This window comes from Xenopus tropicalis, chromosome 1, assembly GCF_000004195.4.
Source record: "Xenopus tropicalis strain Nigerian chromosome 1, UCB_Xtro_10.0, whole genome shotgun sequence".
Lineage (NCBI taxonomy): Eukaryota > Metazoa > Chordata > Amphibia > Anura > Pipidae > Xenopus > Xenopus tropicalis.
In genome coordinates, this window is record NC_030677.2 from 152,475,733 (window position 1) to 152,490,030 (window position 14,298).

Below are 14,298 nucleotides of genomic sequence, written 5' to 3' on the forward strand. Positions count from 1 at the left end.
CTTAGCCAAGTGGCAGGTGAAGGTGTATATATATTGTAACATAGGTAGTGAGTCCAGGGAAGAGCTGGCTGTAAATATAAGTCCAGTAGGGCCAGAGTACTTTTACAAATGTATTGGTCATAGTAAATTTTCTGAAGATTTTGGGTCTCATCCAAATAGCAGTAGGTAGTAAATGAGCAGTGGCAGTCTTGATTCGGTTTGTGCTCTGCAATATTGGGCAACATGATAAGGTTTGGTGGGGATACAGCTGCCCCTTCTTGTGCCATCCTCTGTCACCTCAGTAGTGTGGATGTAAAGGGGCCCTAATAATACAATCATTTATACTCAAAGAGAAACACCCCTCCATATTCAGTTGTTTCTTAATATGCAATCCACCAATAGCAAATTAAGGAAAAACTCTAAAACCCAAACCTATTAGTAAGCGATGGGGTCACATGTTTGTTGGATTCCTGCTTCTCTGCTGCAAATAACTGTTAATAAAGGGGATGTTAACATTTACTGTTAGACAACGACATTCTACCACAATTTGCAATTGTTTTTTTTTTTTTGGTTGTTAGAGTCCAACTGGGACATTCCTCTGCACCTTCCCAGCCCCACCCCTGATTCACAGCCCTACCTACTTTGGCCCTACCCCTTTTAGCAGATGCTGTACCCCCTTTTATTGTGAGTGCCTGCTCAACTACTTTACCTGCTTAACTACTTTGCTTCTGGATTTGGCCTTGCCAGGGTTTGCCAAATTATTTTGGTGCTGCGGTGTAATATTTCTAGAATAGATACCAATGACCTACAGTCAGATTGAACAGCAACCATGGTGTTTACCTCTTATACAGTTATTACAAACATGCAGGAACTAAACCTTTTTTTTACCCTTAGACTCACTTAACTTGGTAGAAGTATATTGACAATGGATGCGGGTGCCTGGAATATTGCCTCAAGTGAATCTCAATCTTGTGTTTTCTTTACTCTTTGCATTCCTGTAATAGCATCATAGAAATTTAAAACTAGAACAGCCCAGCCATTTCATTTCTGCCTATTTTAGGCCTGTTGCATGTGCAAGATAAACATAATGTATATATATGTCTTAGTGCAAATTTGTTATGCTATGCACCCATGTTAAGGGTAAGTACCTATGGAGCAGTTCAGTGGAGCATTTTCTTCTGTGTTGGGGGCAAAACTCCAGAATTCCAAAAATTCCTTTACTCTGATCAGCTGTGAATATAAAGTCTAAATAAACAACAGTGGTTTCATCTTAGTAAGGATTTTAACAAAGCAAAACAATGTGTTATTTGCCTGGCAATACTGTGCCACATGCAGGTTTGATGGAACGTGAATGTCTTTGTACTGTGCAAAATGGCAGCCATCCAGATGTTTGCGTGCAAGGTTTTTGATCTCCAAGGAAATGATCTGAGGAACCAATAGCAGAATGGTTGTAAACAGTGTCGGTTTAGCTGTTGTTCCACTAATATTTTTAGCCTCATTAGGAGCTGTTATTTTCTGTGACATTTTCCCCTGGGCAATTTACAGAAAAGATGTGAAAACATCTCTAGGAATTATAATCAGCTCCTCCCCCAGTGACATTGGCTCCAGGGAGGTAACACATTGTTTAATTGCACAACAGGCAAACCTATTTTAGTTAAGATATCGTGTTGCAAAACAACCCCCCATAAGAGCAATTATATGGTAATTTCTAGGCTTTACTTTGCGCAACTTCGGACTACCGAAGCGATGCAAAGGGCTTTCCATGTGTCTAATATTGTCGCCAGTGGAAAGCCATTACGGAGCGGTTAGTCACCTGCAATTGGAGAGATCTATCGTGCGTCACTGAAGTGCTCCGAGGGTCCTTACTGTTAAATTTGCTATTTGTTATTGCTAGGTCATGTTCAGGCTATGGTATATTTTGTCCTCCATCTGATGGGAAATAGCAGCTGACAAAAGTCTCCTCTTTACCTATCACTACTTCTAATAGTAGTAGACAAAAAGCAGCATATTGAACTAGAAAGGGAAGTTTGGAACAAACTTCATGTTGGGATGAAAAACGTGAAGTCGCTGAATGAAATCTGATCTGTTGTTGGCTCCGCCCACTTTTTCTAACCTTTTACCACAGTTATATAGTAAAAACCACTGTGCAAAGTTTTTTAATAGTGTCTGAAAGGCAGCAATTTCAATTTCCCCACTGAAAGTCAATGAGTGACATCTGATGGGAGGTTGGTGGCTCCACACCCTTTTTCTAACCTGGAACTGGAGTTACCCAACATGGCGCCGCGTAAGGAAACATGCATGCGCAAACCTTCTCCCTCCCCCTAGACGTGAGCGCGACTTAATAATCTGCCCGAGCCGCTCCTGCTTGTGGATTGAAAGCGCGCTCACAGGGTATGTTAAATGCGTATGCGCTTCCTTAGTAGCTGATTTCGGTGCAGGAGCGAGGCATTATGGGAGTTTTCTTTCTCTGCGTTTTTTCTTCCTGTTTGGCTTCTGATCATCTGAACAGGTGAAAAATAGGAGACTTAAGGGCACTATTGAGACAACTGAAGGTATGCCTGCAGCTTGAGATTAACTCTTTACTAGCCTTTCCTTCTCCTTTAAGCAGATCTACCTGAAATTTGCACAAATTTACATACTTGAAAGAATTTTTTTTTTCATTTTGTATATATTATCTATTTACTGACTACAGTATTGTTGGCCCATATTTACAAACAAAGAGAACCTGTGACTAAAATAAGTGTGTTACAGGTTGGGTGTAAAGGGAGGAACCTACAGTTTCTTTGCAATATAATTACCACTCTGCAGTTTATGATTAATGATATATGTGTATGTTTACACGTGTGGATGTGTAGTTATTTAGTGTTAAACTCATTTAATTTTTTGCCTCCTACAGCCCATGAAACCTCTTAAAGCTGCAGCGACCACATCACAACCAGTGCTGACTGTTCAACAGATTGAAACAATCTTCTTCAAGGTTCCTGAGCTGTATGAGATTCACAAGGAATTCTATGACTCTCTCTTCCCCCGGGTGCAGAAATGGAGCCACCAGCAGCGTGTAGGAGACCTGTTTCAGAAGCTAGTAAGTCAGGTCTCTTCTGTTTTTCAGTGTATTGGCATGTATTCAGCCTATAGAACCAGTACGGGTCCATGCCAAGTTCCATCTGGTTCTGGCCTTGGAGCAGTGGCTGGGGGTGGTGTACAGGGCTTACCCTGAAGGGCAAGTAGGGGGTGAATGCCTATTTGCCCCTCGAGTTTCACCAGAAAGACCTGCTTGAAGGCTAGTTAGGTAGAAATCTGTCATAGATATTCTTAGAGCTATGGCTAAATGATATATACACTGATATTTTCCTATATCTGTACCTGTTTTATGAGCTATGGGTGCCCTAATCAAAGGTTGGTCCTCCACTGGGGGGGGGGGTGACCCAGACAGCCCTGATTTTCTGTACAAATAATGAAATGCCAATGGTATTATCTTTTGCCTCTGCTTTCTCTCCTTCTGTGACCTACCATTTATTCTCTGCTTTCACGCTTGCGTTTCCAACCCCACCATTTTTTCATCTCTTCTAGGCTAGTCAGCTCGGGGTGTATCGCGCCTTTGTTGACAACTATGAGGTTGCTATGGAAACAGCGGAGAAATGCTGCCAAGCCAATGCACAGTTTGCAGAAATTTCAGAGGTGAAAATGACTTTCATCTCACTTCTGGGTGGATGGTAAAAATGCTTAAAAAAACAACTGGAAGTCAAAGATAGAATGTGACATGCAGACGCCAGCTGAGACAAATGCAGGGATAGTTTTACGTCATAATTTAGTAATAATAATAATGTTTATGAAAGCTAAAATGGTTTGTATATACCAGTTACTGGAAAGGTACTTACAAGTGGTAATAATTCTCTGCACTCCTATCGTATCAGTTTGTTCAGTAGGCCAGAGACCACCTTCTGCTTGTCTCCTAACACTTAAACTGTGTGGCATTTTGCCAAGAAAAGGCAATAATCGTTGCTGTCCTTTTGACATATATCAGCCCCTAAAGTGCTGACCTCTGTCTTGTGGCAGAAGGATGACGTGTGCCTTTAGCAGAGCAATAAAAATTGATTTTTATCAGACATTTTTCATGTATTTTTAGCATTTTGTCTCACAAAATCTTTCTGCGTTAGTGCCATTGTTCTCTATCAATACATATAGATTTCAGTAAAACAAATGTTTTAAAATATGTCAGCTAATCCCTAAAGCTTCAGAGAAGGACTAGGTACTTCATAAATGTATTGCTGCCAATCTTTGTGGAACCCTTTCAGCATTACATAGATATTGCCCATACCCAATAAACTACCAAGAGACGTACTAATGACTGTTACATAAACAATGCAAAGAAGCCATTTTTTTGCTAGTTTAAATTATGAATGAAAATTGTACTCCATTCCAGAAAAAGAGACCCTTACAGGAACAGGGAAAATATAGAACTGCCACATAAGACCATCAGGTTGAGTTTTAGTAACTGCAAATAAATGATAATCCTGAGCATGTATGCAGAAATATGGAGACTGAGAGCAGATGTCCACAAGATGAAACTTTAACATACTGGAGTTTCGCATCAGATTAAAGAATCCAGTGAGATATGTTTGGTGGCTAGTAAAGGTAGCCATAAATGTCAAGACCTGTTTTATCCTTACTGCTCAGTCATTAGTTAACCTATCCTAACTGAAAATTCCATAGGTGTGATGTGTCAAATTGCTTGTGGTATCTAAATAGCAGGCCAATCAGCTAGATTTAATGGCCACCCACATGTGTGCATGTTTTTACTTGTTACCAGGAAGGGAAACTTAATTCTAAGCAATGCCTATTATATTTATACATTTATTTCAGAATCTAAAGGCTAGGAATACACGAGAACCCAAAGATCATTCATCGAAAACCACTCTTGAGGGTGAGTGGGGCACATGTAGACAACTGACATGCTTACAGTTTTTCTTTATTCTAAGAACTTGCATTTGAACATGCCAAGAAGCACTGGAGCAATAAAATAAAATGTTTTCCTTTGCTGTTACTTGCCTTTAGCACTGCTGTACAAACCTGTGGATCGTGTGACTCGCAGTACTCTTGTCCTACATGTAAGTGATGTTCTCATAGTACTTTTTTCCAATGCAATTTGCAGGTCCATGTCCATGTCATGCCTTCTAATTTTCTAGGACCTGATAAAGCACACTCCCATTGGGCACCCAGACTATCCGCTGCTGCAGGATGCTCTCCGGATATCCCAGAACTTTTTATCTAGCATCAATGAGGAGATAACGCCTCGCAGGCAGTCAATGACTGTACGGAAAGGAGAAGTGAGTCACAGCAGTCGGAAACATGGTATTATTAGAACTGTTTTTCCATGAAGGATAAGTATAATGTAAATATAATGACTAAATTATAGAAATCTACCCTGTGGGTTGCACCAGTGTTCCCTTTGAGTCTTTTTTGGCCACATGAACAAAAATGTATCTTTTGTGCTGTCTTTTTAAAAACTCTGTGTTAAGAAGTGTATTTAAGGAAGCATTAAATTATGTTTTAACTCTCTGTGCTAATCACAACTTGTTGTGTATGACATCCTCAAACCTTGAGTATGCACACATGTCAAAATATAGATAATTGCCATCTGGTAGGGGTAAATGAGGGTTGGCATCTAACCATGGTGCCTATATTTCAAAAATTTCCCGGGTATGCCCCGAGCATTGTATATCAGTTTTAATACAATTTATTAGTTCAACCCACTGTTGGAGTGCAGAAAAATTGGGACTCACTAATGTTCTAGATTTTTGTAAGGGCACTGTCTCATCTATTACACCCAATAAACAGGTCTCAGGAAATCTGATTCCAGGGAGGGATAAACATTCTTTAATGTAGCGGGTGACTTCTGTCCAATATAGTGCTACCCTGAGGCATTCCCAAATCAAGAAAAGGAATCCTGCCCCTCCCATACCACATCCCATGCATTTGTCTCTTTCTAGCCTACCCATGGCCTTAAGCTTCAAGAGCATAACAGATTTGGTGGATCCCAAATAAATATACTTATTTGATGAAGATCTGCATGATATATAGGGCCCAGTAGTGTAGAATACCCTTTATTGAAATATCTTAAGATTTAAAAAAAGCGGCTACTTTTTGTTTGAAGAATAAAACAGCATATCTAGTAAATGTCCCATGTGCCGGCTCCCACTTAACAAAATTCCCGAGTCTGTATAATGACGTTTCCTCGCTGCCTCAGCATGTTCCTCAGTAGGGATGCCCTCTGGTGACGTCACGCCCTGGCTCCACTTTCTCAGAGGCCAAGACGAAACCCTTGAGCTTATTATGTGCTGGCTCTTTCTTTTAAAATATTGGTGTGCATGCATGTGGCCACAGCTTAGAGTGAACATTGCATGCAACTGCCAGCTGGGAGATTAGTGTAAAAACTAATTCTTATCTTAATTTGCTACCATGTTGAGATTTCAAAATTCAGCATGGGTGACTGAAGGCAATTTCAGGCATTTTGTGTGGGAGAAAATGTGGCAGTAGTGAAAACACATGGATCATGCTAGTGGGGTTATGTTAGTATAAGGCACTGGGGGTGTATACTATACCCCTAGACGGAAGAGCAAGAGCACTAAGGGGCACACTTCTGCCCGGTGGAATGAATAAAAAATGCAATTGAGGTGCAGAGAGCATTGTCGGCAGGAGCAGGCCAGTCCTGTCTTTACTGCCTGCCTATGCCTCATTGTCACCTGCATTTTCCTCTGTTCTCTTGCATGTCTGAATGGTGCACTTTAAAGGATGGGTAGGGGGACACATAACCAATAAGCAGGTAGAATTTATGTGTTATGTGAATTTAAATATCTTATTGGTTTCTATGGGATATTAGACCAATTGTAACATGTACTAACATCCTGTGACCATAGCTATATATTTCATATCAGAAACATAACTACAAAATAAGCAGATCCTGGGGTTGCAGGGGGTATATGTATATTTATATATGTAGTGGGCTGAGAAAGGCACCAATTAATGAGAAATTTCAATATATAAGTGGTTAACTTACCAATATTTTCAGGCCCTAAATTGAATTTGCTGTGGAGCCCAGTAGCATGCAGTTACTCCACTGTTGTATATTATAGCTCTGTGCTGTTGTGACACTTTTCCCCCCTTTATTTTTTTCTCTCCAGCACAGGCAGCTTTTGAAGGACAGTTTTATGGTAGAACTAGTAGAAGGTGCCCGAAAGCTGCGTCATGTCTTCCTGTTCACAGATTTGCTTCTTTGCGCCAAACTGAAAAAACAGATTGGAGGGTAAGGGGTATTGTATCTGCCTGGGGAGCATAGGGTTCTTTTACTTGGAGAATGATAACATCTGAGAAATCTTTTTGGTGTTTCTAGAAAAAGCCAGCAATATGACTGCAAGTGGTACATTCCTCTTGCTGACCTTAACTTCCAGACGGTAGATGAATCAGAAACCGCTTCCAACATTCCAATGATTCCAGATGATGAGATAGAAGCCATCAAAGTAAAGATATCCCAACTAAAGAGTGATATCCAGAGGGAAAAGGTACACACTCTGTTCATTTGTAGAAGTTATTGTAGCCACAGTTATGCCCTTCCTCAAACACCTGCTGCAACCAGATGCAACACAGTTCATTCTCCAACATTTCTTCCCCCATCTCTCAAAAGTGCAGTCCTTCATGACCCAGTTGCATTTTATCACAAACCTATTTTTTCTAAATACTGTTTTATGTTTATTCCTGTGTTGGGCACAGTGTAAAGATGTGGTTTTCTGCCTTGGTGTGCTATACTTAAATACTTGAATATTTTTGTGCATTAGTGTATTTGCTAAAGTTATGCACATATGTGTATTTATGCTCCCTTGTATATATCTACTGTATATATCTAGGATTGTATTGGACCCTGTTTTAATAAATTAACCCTTTTACAGAAAGCTCATAAAGGAGGTAAAGGACTTGAACGTCTGCGCAAGAAATTGTCAGAGCAGGAGTCTGTGTTACTCTTGGTATCACCAAGTATGGCTTTCCGCATCCAGAACCGTAATGGCAAGGTAAATTTCTCAAGCAAACCACTTTGGCTATTCTGGTTCCACCCTTTTTAATTATTTCATAGGTGTTTTAGTGTGTTTGGGCCAAAGGTTAAAACTACACAGCAACTCTACAAAATATGTGTGTCTGCTCTGGTTTTGCTATTTGTCAGGTGAAGGTAGGATAAGCTTTTGAAGAGACTTTTTTTGCATTTGTACACGCTCATTTGGATAATATTTACAGCATTAAGAGAGTAGACAAATATATTTTGTGGAAAAGCAATCTGTCCTTCCATCTTATTCTCAGTAAGATGACTCCACCACATGATTTTTTCTTTTACAACTCACTTGGTTTTAACGTATCTGTGAAAGGAAACACACCTATATATGAAAATCATGCCATATTAAATACTTTCCTCCTAATGTTTTTCTGCAGAGTTACACACTACTTACTTGGTCTGACTATGAACGAGCAGAGTGGGCAGAGCATATTCGGGAGCAACAGAAGAAGTGTGAGTGTGCTAAGAGCATGTTATTAAGTGATTCCATAGCTTTTACAGCAACATATAAATAATCTTCCAAGTCACTATCATATTTTTCCTGCAGGTTTTAAAAGTTTCTCTCTGTCCTCACTGGAGATCCAAATGCTGACAAACTCTTGTGTTAAACTTCAGACTGTACATAGGGTTCCACTGACACTTAGTAAGGAGGGTGAGTGATGGATGAGATTATATGTATGTTTGTATGTGTGTGTATGTATAGATATACAGGTATTATTATTTCTACAAATGTTTTATTTTTTTCCTTCTACAGATGATGAGTCTTCTGGACTTTATGGTTTTCTAAATGTTATTGTTCACTCAGCAACTGGATTCCAGCAGAGCTCAAGTAAGTTATTGTGCCTGGGAAAAGAGAAAGCATGATGGCCCCTCAGTGCTTAACTTACATTGTTCTTGCTCTATTCTGGGAACTGTTAGCTCAGAACACTAAGTGCCCGGGGCACAGACTACTTCACATGCATATCATCTCTTTTAGATCTCTTCTGCACACTCGAGGTGGATTCTTTTGGTTACTTTGTTAACAAGGCAAAAACACGTGTATATCGGAACACTACAGAGCCCAACTGGAATGAGGTCAGTAGGATAGGTGATCTCTAGTCTCTATCATGCCTTCCCCCTCAGGTCATAGTGATTGCTAATCAATACAAAACCTGGAAAACACGCATTAAAATTCCATCTTCATTTGCCAGAAATTCACAGCATATTACACTGTGTGCTACCAGACAAAACTAGGTCTAGAATGCAAATTACTAATCTTTTCACATGATATATTGTTGTGTAGAACAATAAACACAGTAGATGTTTCTTTATTGCCTCATTTGGATAAGCTTAAAATGGAAAAATAATCAGTAGATAAAATTTAAATTAGTTACATGAGTTTTGGCTAATAATAACAAAACTATTTCTAAATTAAATTGTAAATACCAAGCGCAGTTGGCATGGAAAGGAATAATCAGAGCAATGCATGTGACATGGGGCCATTTATTGCCATAGGAGGAGAGACTATTTAGTGTTGCAGAGGAAGGGCTTCTCTAGAAGTTTTCCATTGTACTGCTTTGAACCTAATGGTAGGGTCTGTAAATAAACTCTTAGAAAAATTTCTATAATTAGTAGATAAGTTTTAGCTGCTTGCATTGTCGGTGCAGGGCCGAAGATAATGGCGCCCAAAGCAAGCCCACCTTCTGCCTCCCGCACTGCCTCACTGCCACCATATTATCCCCCCCTTCCTTTAGCTGGGTACCAAACTACCACTACAGGATCAGCCCCCTCCTTGCTTGCACAACAAAGCATTTCCCTTTTTGCCTGCATGCTGATGCACAGGGTTGAAGTTACAGAAGCAGAAGAGGTATGTAACTAGGGTCCTACTGGCCCCCTCCCACCATTGCACCATTACCCCTATTTCTAGCACTGGGTTTTGTCCAAAATCATTTATCAGGTCTGGTATTTCATTCAGGACCAAGTAGAAAGTTTTTATTCATGTCAGGATGCCCATTGTGACTAAATTATTGTAATCTGTTGGCTTTTTGTTGGCCATGTTAACTATAGATGTGGTCTCATACAATGTTTAACCTGAAGTTCTTTTTTCCTGCTTTCCTGATAAGCTGGCACTTAGCTCCTCTACAATTACTCTTGTGCCCCCCCCCCCCCCAGGTTGGCATAACATGTAACATAGCTTCTGATTTATTTATATTTTTGCTTTGATTTACTTCTTCTTTTCAATAATTTTTATTGATTTTCAAAATAAACAGAAAGGACAATGTTTAACATATAAAGTATATTGAAATGCAATGTCCTTAGGGAAGTAACCGGGAAAAAAAGAAAAGTTCAGAGACTCAAACCCACTCTCAAGAAGGGGTTGAGTATAAAATGAAATAAGGGGTGGGGGGAAATCAATTGAAACAAATTACAGTTTACAAAGATTTGATTATTCAACTTGTTACTTGCGTGGATGATACCATTGAGGTCCCATGACACTGATCAGTGGCTGTGGAGTGGAGCGACATGGGCATATCCAATTATTTGCCATATACATCCTAATATTAGGATCTGTGATCCTTACAAGTACTCGAAGTGTTGTTTGATTTACTTCTTAATACCCCACATTTTCACAGCTTTCCATCTGATTCTTCTCAGTCAGTCATTATCACTTTTTGTGTTTCACATATAGGAATTTGAAATTGAGCTGGAGGGCTCACAGACCCTGCGCATTCTGTGTTACGAGAAGAGCTGCAACCGGAACAGGCCTATGAAGGAGGATGGGGGAGACTCTAGTGAGCGCATGGTAGCTAAGGGGCAAGTGCAGGTATGTCAGAGGTGCACACAGGCAGTGTACAAACAAATACTACAAATAATAAAATAGAATCAAAATCAAAGTTGTTGTGAGCTGTATTGTGAGCTGTAAATGGGCACAAAGTAGAAAAGCACTGGAATGTGCACAAACAGCTGTCTTCCACACATGCTTATATCTCTCTGCACTTCTTGTTATAGCTTGAATCTCAGCTGGCCCTCGGCAAGGACTGGCATCGTTCTGTTGTCTCAATGAATGGGGTAAGCATTTTAGCCATATTCCCAAGATATTCCTAATGGACCATATCATTTTATTTCCCCCCACCTTTTATACTGTATAAGGCACCATCTGTCTTCTCAAGTCTTACCCAGGCATTTTAGTCCTTTTTTTTTCTAAAGGAAATTTTTTTGCCTGCAGATTGAAGTCAAATTGTCAATGAAGTTTACAAGCCGTGAGTTCAGTCTTAAGCGCCTCCCTTCACGCAAACAGACTGGTGTCTTTGGAGTTAAAATTGCTGTAGTTACCAAGTAAGTGCAGCTTAAGCAGCGATTTACCCTATCTTTCCCATTAATGTATGCAGTATGTAATGTATAATGTATGTAGTATTTTTGCATTATTGTGGTGCTCCACTGAAGCCCCTTTGTGGCATGTTCTTACTCATTTTCTGCAGAAGAGAACGCTCTAAGGTGCCATACATTGTACGTCAGTGTGTGGAAGAAATTGAAAGGCGTGGGTTGGAAGAAGTTGGCATTTACCGGGTATCTGGAGTGGCTACAGACATTCAAGCATTGAAGAATGCCTTTGATGCAAGTAAGTGCAAGGAAAAGCTAATAGCAGTAGAGTGAGGGAAACTGACTAGAAAAGAGCAGTACAATGATCACCGTCTTGTCACTTCTCATTGTGCCCGCTAACTCTTTGCAACTAAACTGGTTAAGGGGATGGAAGATTTAAACTATGAGGTTAGACTGTCGAGGTTGGGGTTGTTTTCTCTGGAAAAGAGGCGCTTGCGAGGGGACATGATTACTCTGTACAAGTACATTAGAGGGGATTATAGGCAGTTGGGGGATGTTCTTTTTTCCCATAAAAACAATCAACGCACCAGAGGTCACCCCTTTAGATTAGAGGAACGGAGCTTCCATTTGAAGCAGCGTAGGTGGTTTTTCACGGTGAGGGCAGTGAGGTTATGGAATGCCCTTCCTAGTGATGTGGTAATGGCAGATTCTGTTAATGCCTTTAAGAGGGGCCTGGATGAGTTCTTGATCAATCAGAATATCCAAGGCTATTGTGATACTAATATCTACAGTTAGTACTAGTGGTTGTATTTATAGTTTATGTATGTGAGTATAGATTGGTAGGTGTGGGTTAGGTGTGCTGGGTTTACTTGGATGGGTTGAACTTGATGGACACAGGTCTTTTTTCAACCCTATGTAACTATGTAACTAACTATGTAATTCTCTCAGATAACAAGGATGTCTCTGTCATGATGAGTGACATGGATGTCAACGCCATTGCTGGAACACTGAAGCTGTATTTTAGGGAGCTTCCTGCTCCACTTTTCACTGATGAGTTGTACCCAAACTTTGCAGAGGGTATTGGTAAGTAATGATATATTTACATTCTCAGCCAGAACGATACACGCTAAAAAAACATTTATTGTTTATTTTAAATGTTGTGATTCTTCTCATTTCTCAGCCCTGTCAGACCCTGTGGCAAAGGAGAGCTGCATGCTGAACCTGCTGCTTTCTCTGCCAGAACCCAACCTGCTCACATTCCTCTTCCTGCTTGATCACCTCAAGAGGTACTATGGGAAAACCTTCTTGCTATATATGGCTGGGCTGTGGCATTCTAATGAGAAACTTCACAAACAGTAACTACTGGACAGGGTCATTTCTGAGCACAGCATAACTATAAAATAATCCTTACAAATAAACGTACTCAAAGACAAGAGATTAATAAAGGAAATGGACAAATCAGTATAAGCATATGTCAATTAATAGAATTTGCAAACAAAATAGACTTAGCAGCACAGTTTGGAAAAGACAGTACACTGCAGGCTGAAATTAGGTTTGTGTTTGTTTTGGTGTACCTATGTTAACGTGCAACTCTCAAAGCTAGTTCTCTTCCCATGCTCTGGGACATATTTTCCATGCCCACACCCAGCACCAAGCAAATATTGCTTTCCTGTTTCCATCCCTTACCCACGTTACTAATTCAGGCTCTGTTAGTCACTGTACACAGACATGATGATCTGTTATAGCAATGACCGACAGCTGTTTTACAGTCTCTTTATTGTGAGGAAACTATATGCTTTACATCTAATCTGTACTGCACTATACAAATCTATATAAATGAATTTTGCCACAGGCTGACAGGTATGCACAAATGCATTATTTCTGGATTCAGCTTAATAACAAATCTTCTTTAAAAGATTCTAGTGAAAACCAAACAAAATCTGAACTCTAATTTGCATATTTAGATTTAAGAAATTGAAAATTATGCACGTGTAATCTGTGAAAAAAGTCACATGACATTAAGGCTTCAGATCCTGTTCAGCTGAAATACTCATAAGGGTTGATTCACTAAAGTGCGATAATGCTTATCGCATGCTTTTTTGTGTTAAAATTGACCCGCAAAAAAACCAGCGCGATTCGCTAAATTATTACTGCATGAGTTAAGTCGCATATCGTGTGCATTAAATAGCGCGCAACCGCATGCGTTAATTTTACCGCATTGCGTTAATTCTCGAGCAGAAATAATACTAACGCATGATTCACAAACACTTAGACACGCTAAATGTCGCATTGGTCTATGCAAAAATTAACACCTACTTGGGGCAGGCGGTAATTGTAGAAAAGTAAAGTTCATGAGCTTTTGGCAAAACAATATGGACTTTGCAGTGGGATTTATTCAAGTATGTGTTGGCCCTAGAGTGATGCATCCTCCAGTTTGCGGGGAAATGGTCATTTTCAAAAAAAGTAGTTTTACGAGCGTAATGTTGTGTATGGCTAATATGGCGTGCGCGCAATAAGTAGCACACATGCGTTAATTAGCGCGCGCGACAAGTAATGCGCTGCGTTGATTAGTGCGCGTTGCATCAAATACCGCACGAAAATAGTCTTCGCGACTTAAATAACGCAAACAGCATCGCATCTAAATTAACGCAAATATCCTTTTAGTGAATAGTCCGTTAAGACACGAAAAATAAGATGCGATAAAATTTTTACCGCATGCTATAAATAGCACTCGTTTTATCGCACTTTAGTGAATCAACCCTATAATGTGGCCAATCACTGAATTCTTAGTTTGGTGCATCCCTATTAATATTCCAAAGTAATAGTGCAGAACAGCTACTAACCTCATTAGTAATAAGCTGGCATGTGTTTTCCCTCTATATTTGTTAAAACAAGTATAAATCTACCATGTAACTGAAAGT

At 39.9% G+C, this 14,298-nt stretch overlaps 1 protein-coding gene across 1 annotated transcript in view; it reads left to right on the plus strand.

Moving 5' to 3' along the window:
• Positions 1-14,298, plus strand: part of bcr (BCR, RhoGEF and GTPase activating protein) — a 31,297-nt gene that overhangs the window by 13,441 nt on the left and 3,558 nt on the right. The window contains 18 exon segments of the mRNA NM_001130320.1: positions 2,876-3,061; positions 3,550-3,657; positions 4,843-4,903; positions 5,035-5,087; positions 5,166-5,306; positions 7,161-7,282; positions 7,370-7,538; positions 7,923-8,042; positions 8,455-8,530; positions 8,625-8,729; positions 8,832-8,906; positions 9,054-9,151; positions 10,746-10,880; positions 11,066-11,125; positions 11,283-11,392; positions 11,536-11,675; positions 12,326-12,460; positions 12,558-12,663. Coding sequence (NP_001123792.1) covers positions 2,876-3,061; positions 3,550-3,657; positions 4,843-4,903; positions 5,035-5,087; positions 5,166-5,306; positions 7,161-7,282; positions 7,370-7,538; positions 7,923-8,042; positions 8,455-8,530; positions 8,625-8,729; positions 8,832-8,906; positions 9,054-9,151; positions 10,746-10,880; positions 11,066-11,125; positions 11,283-11,392; positions 11,536-11,675; positions 12,326-12,460; positions 12,558-12,663 — 2,000 coding nt within the window.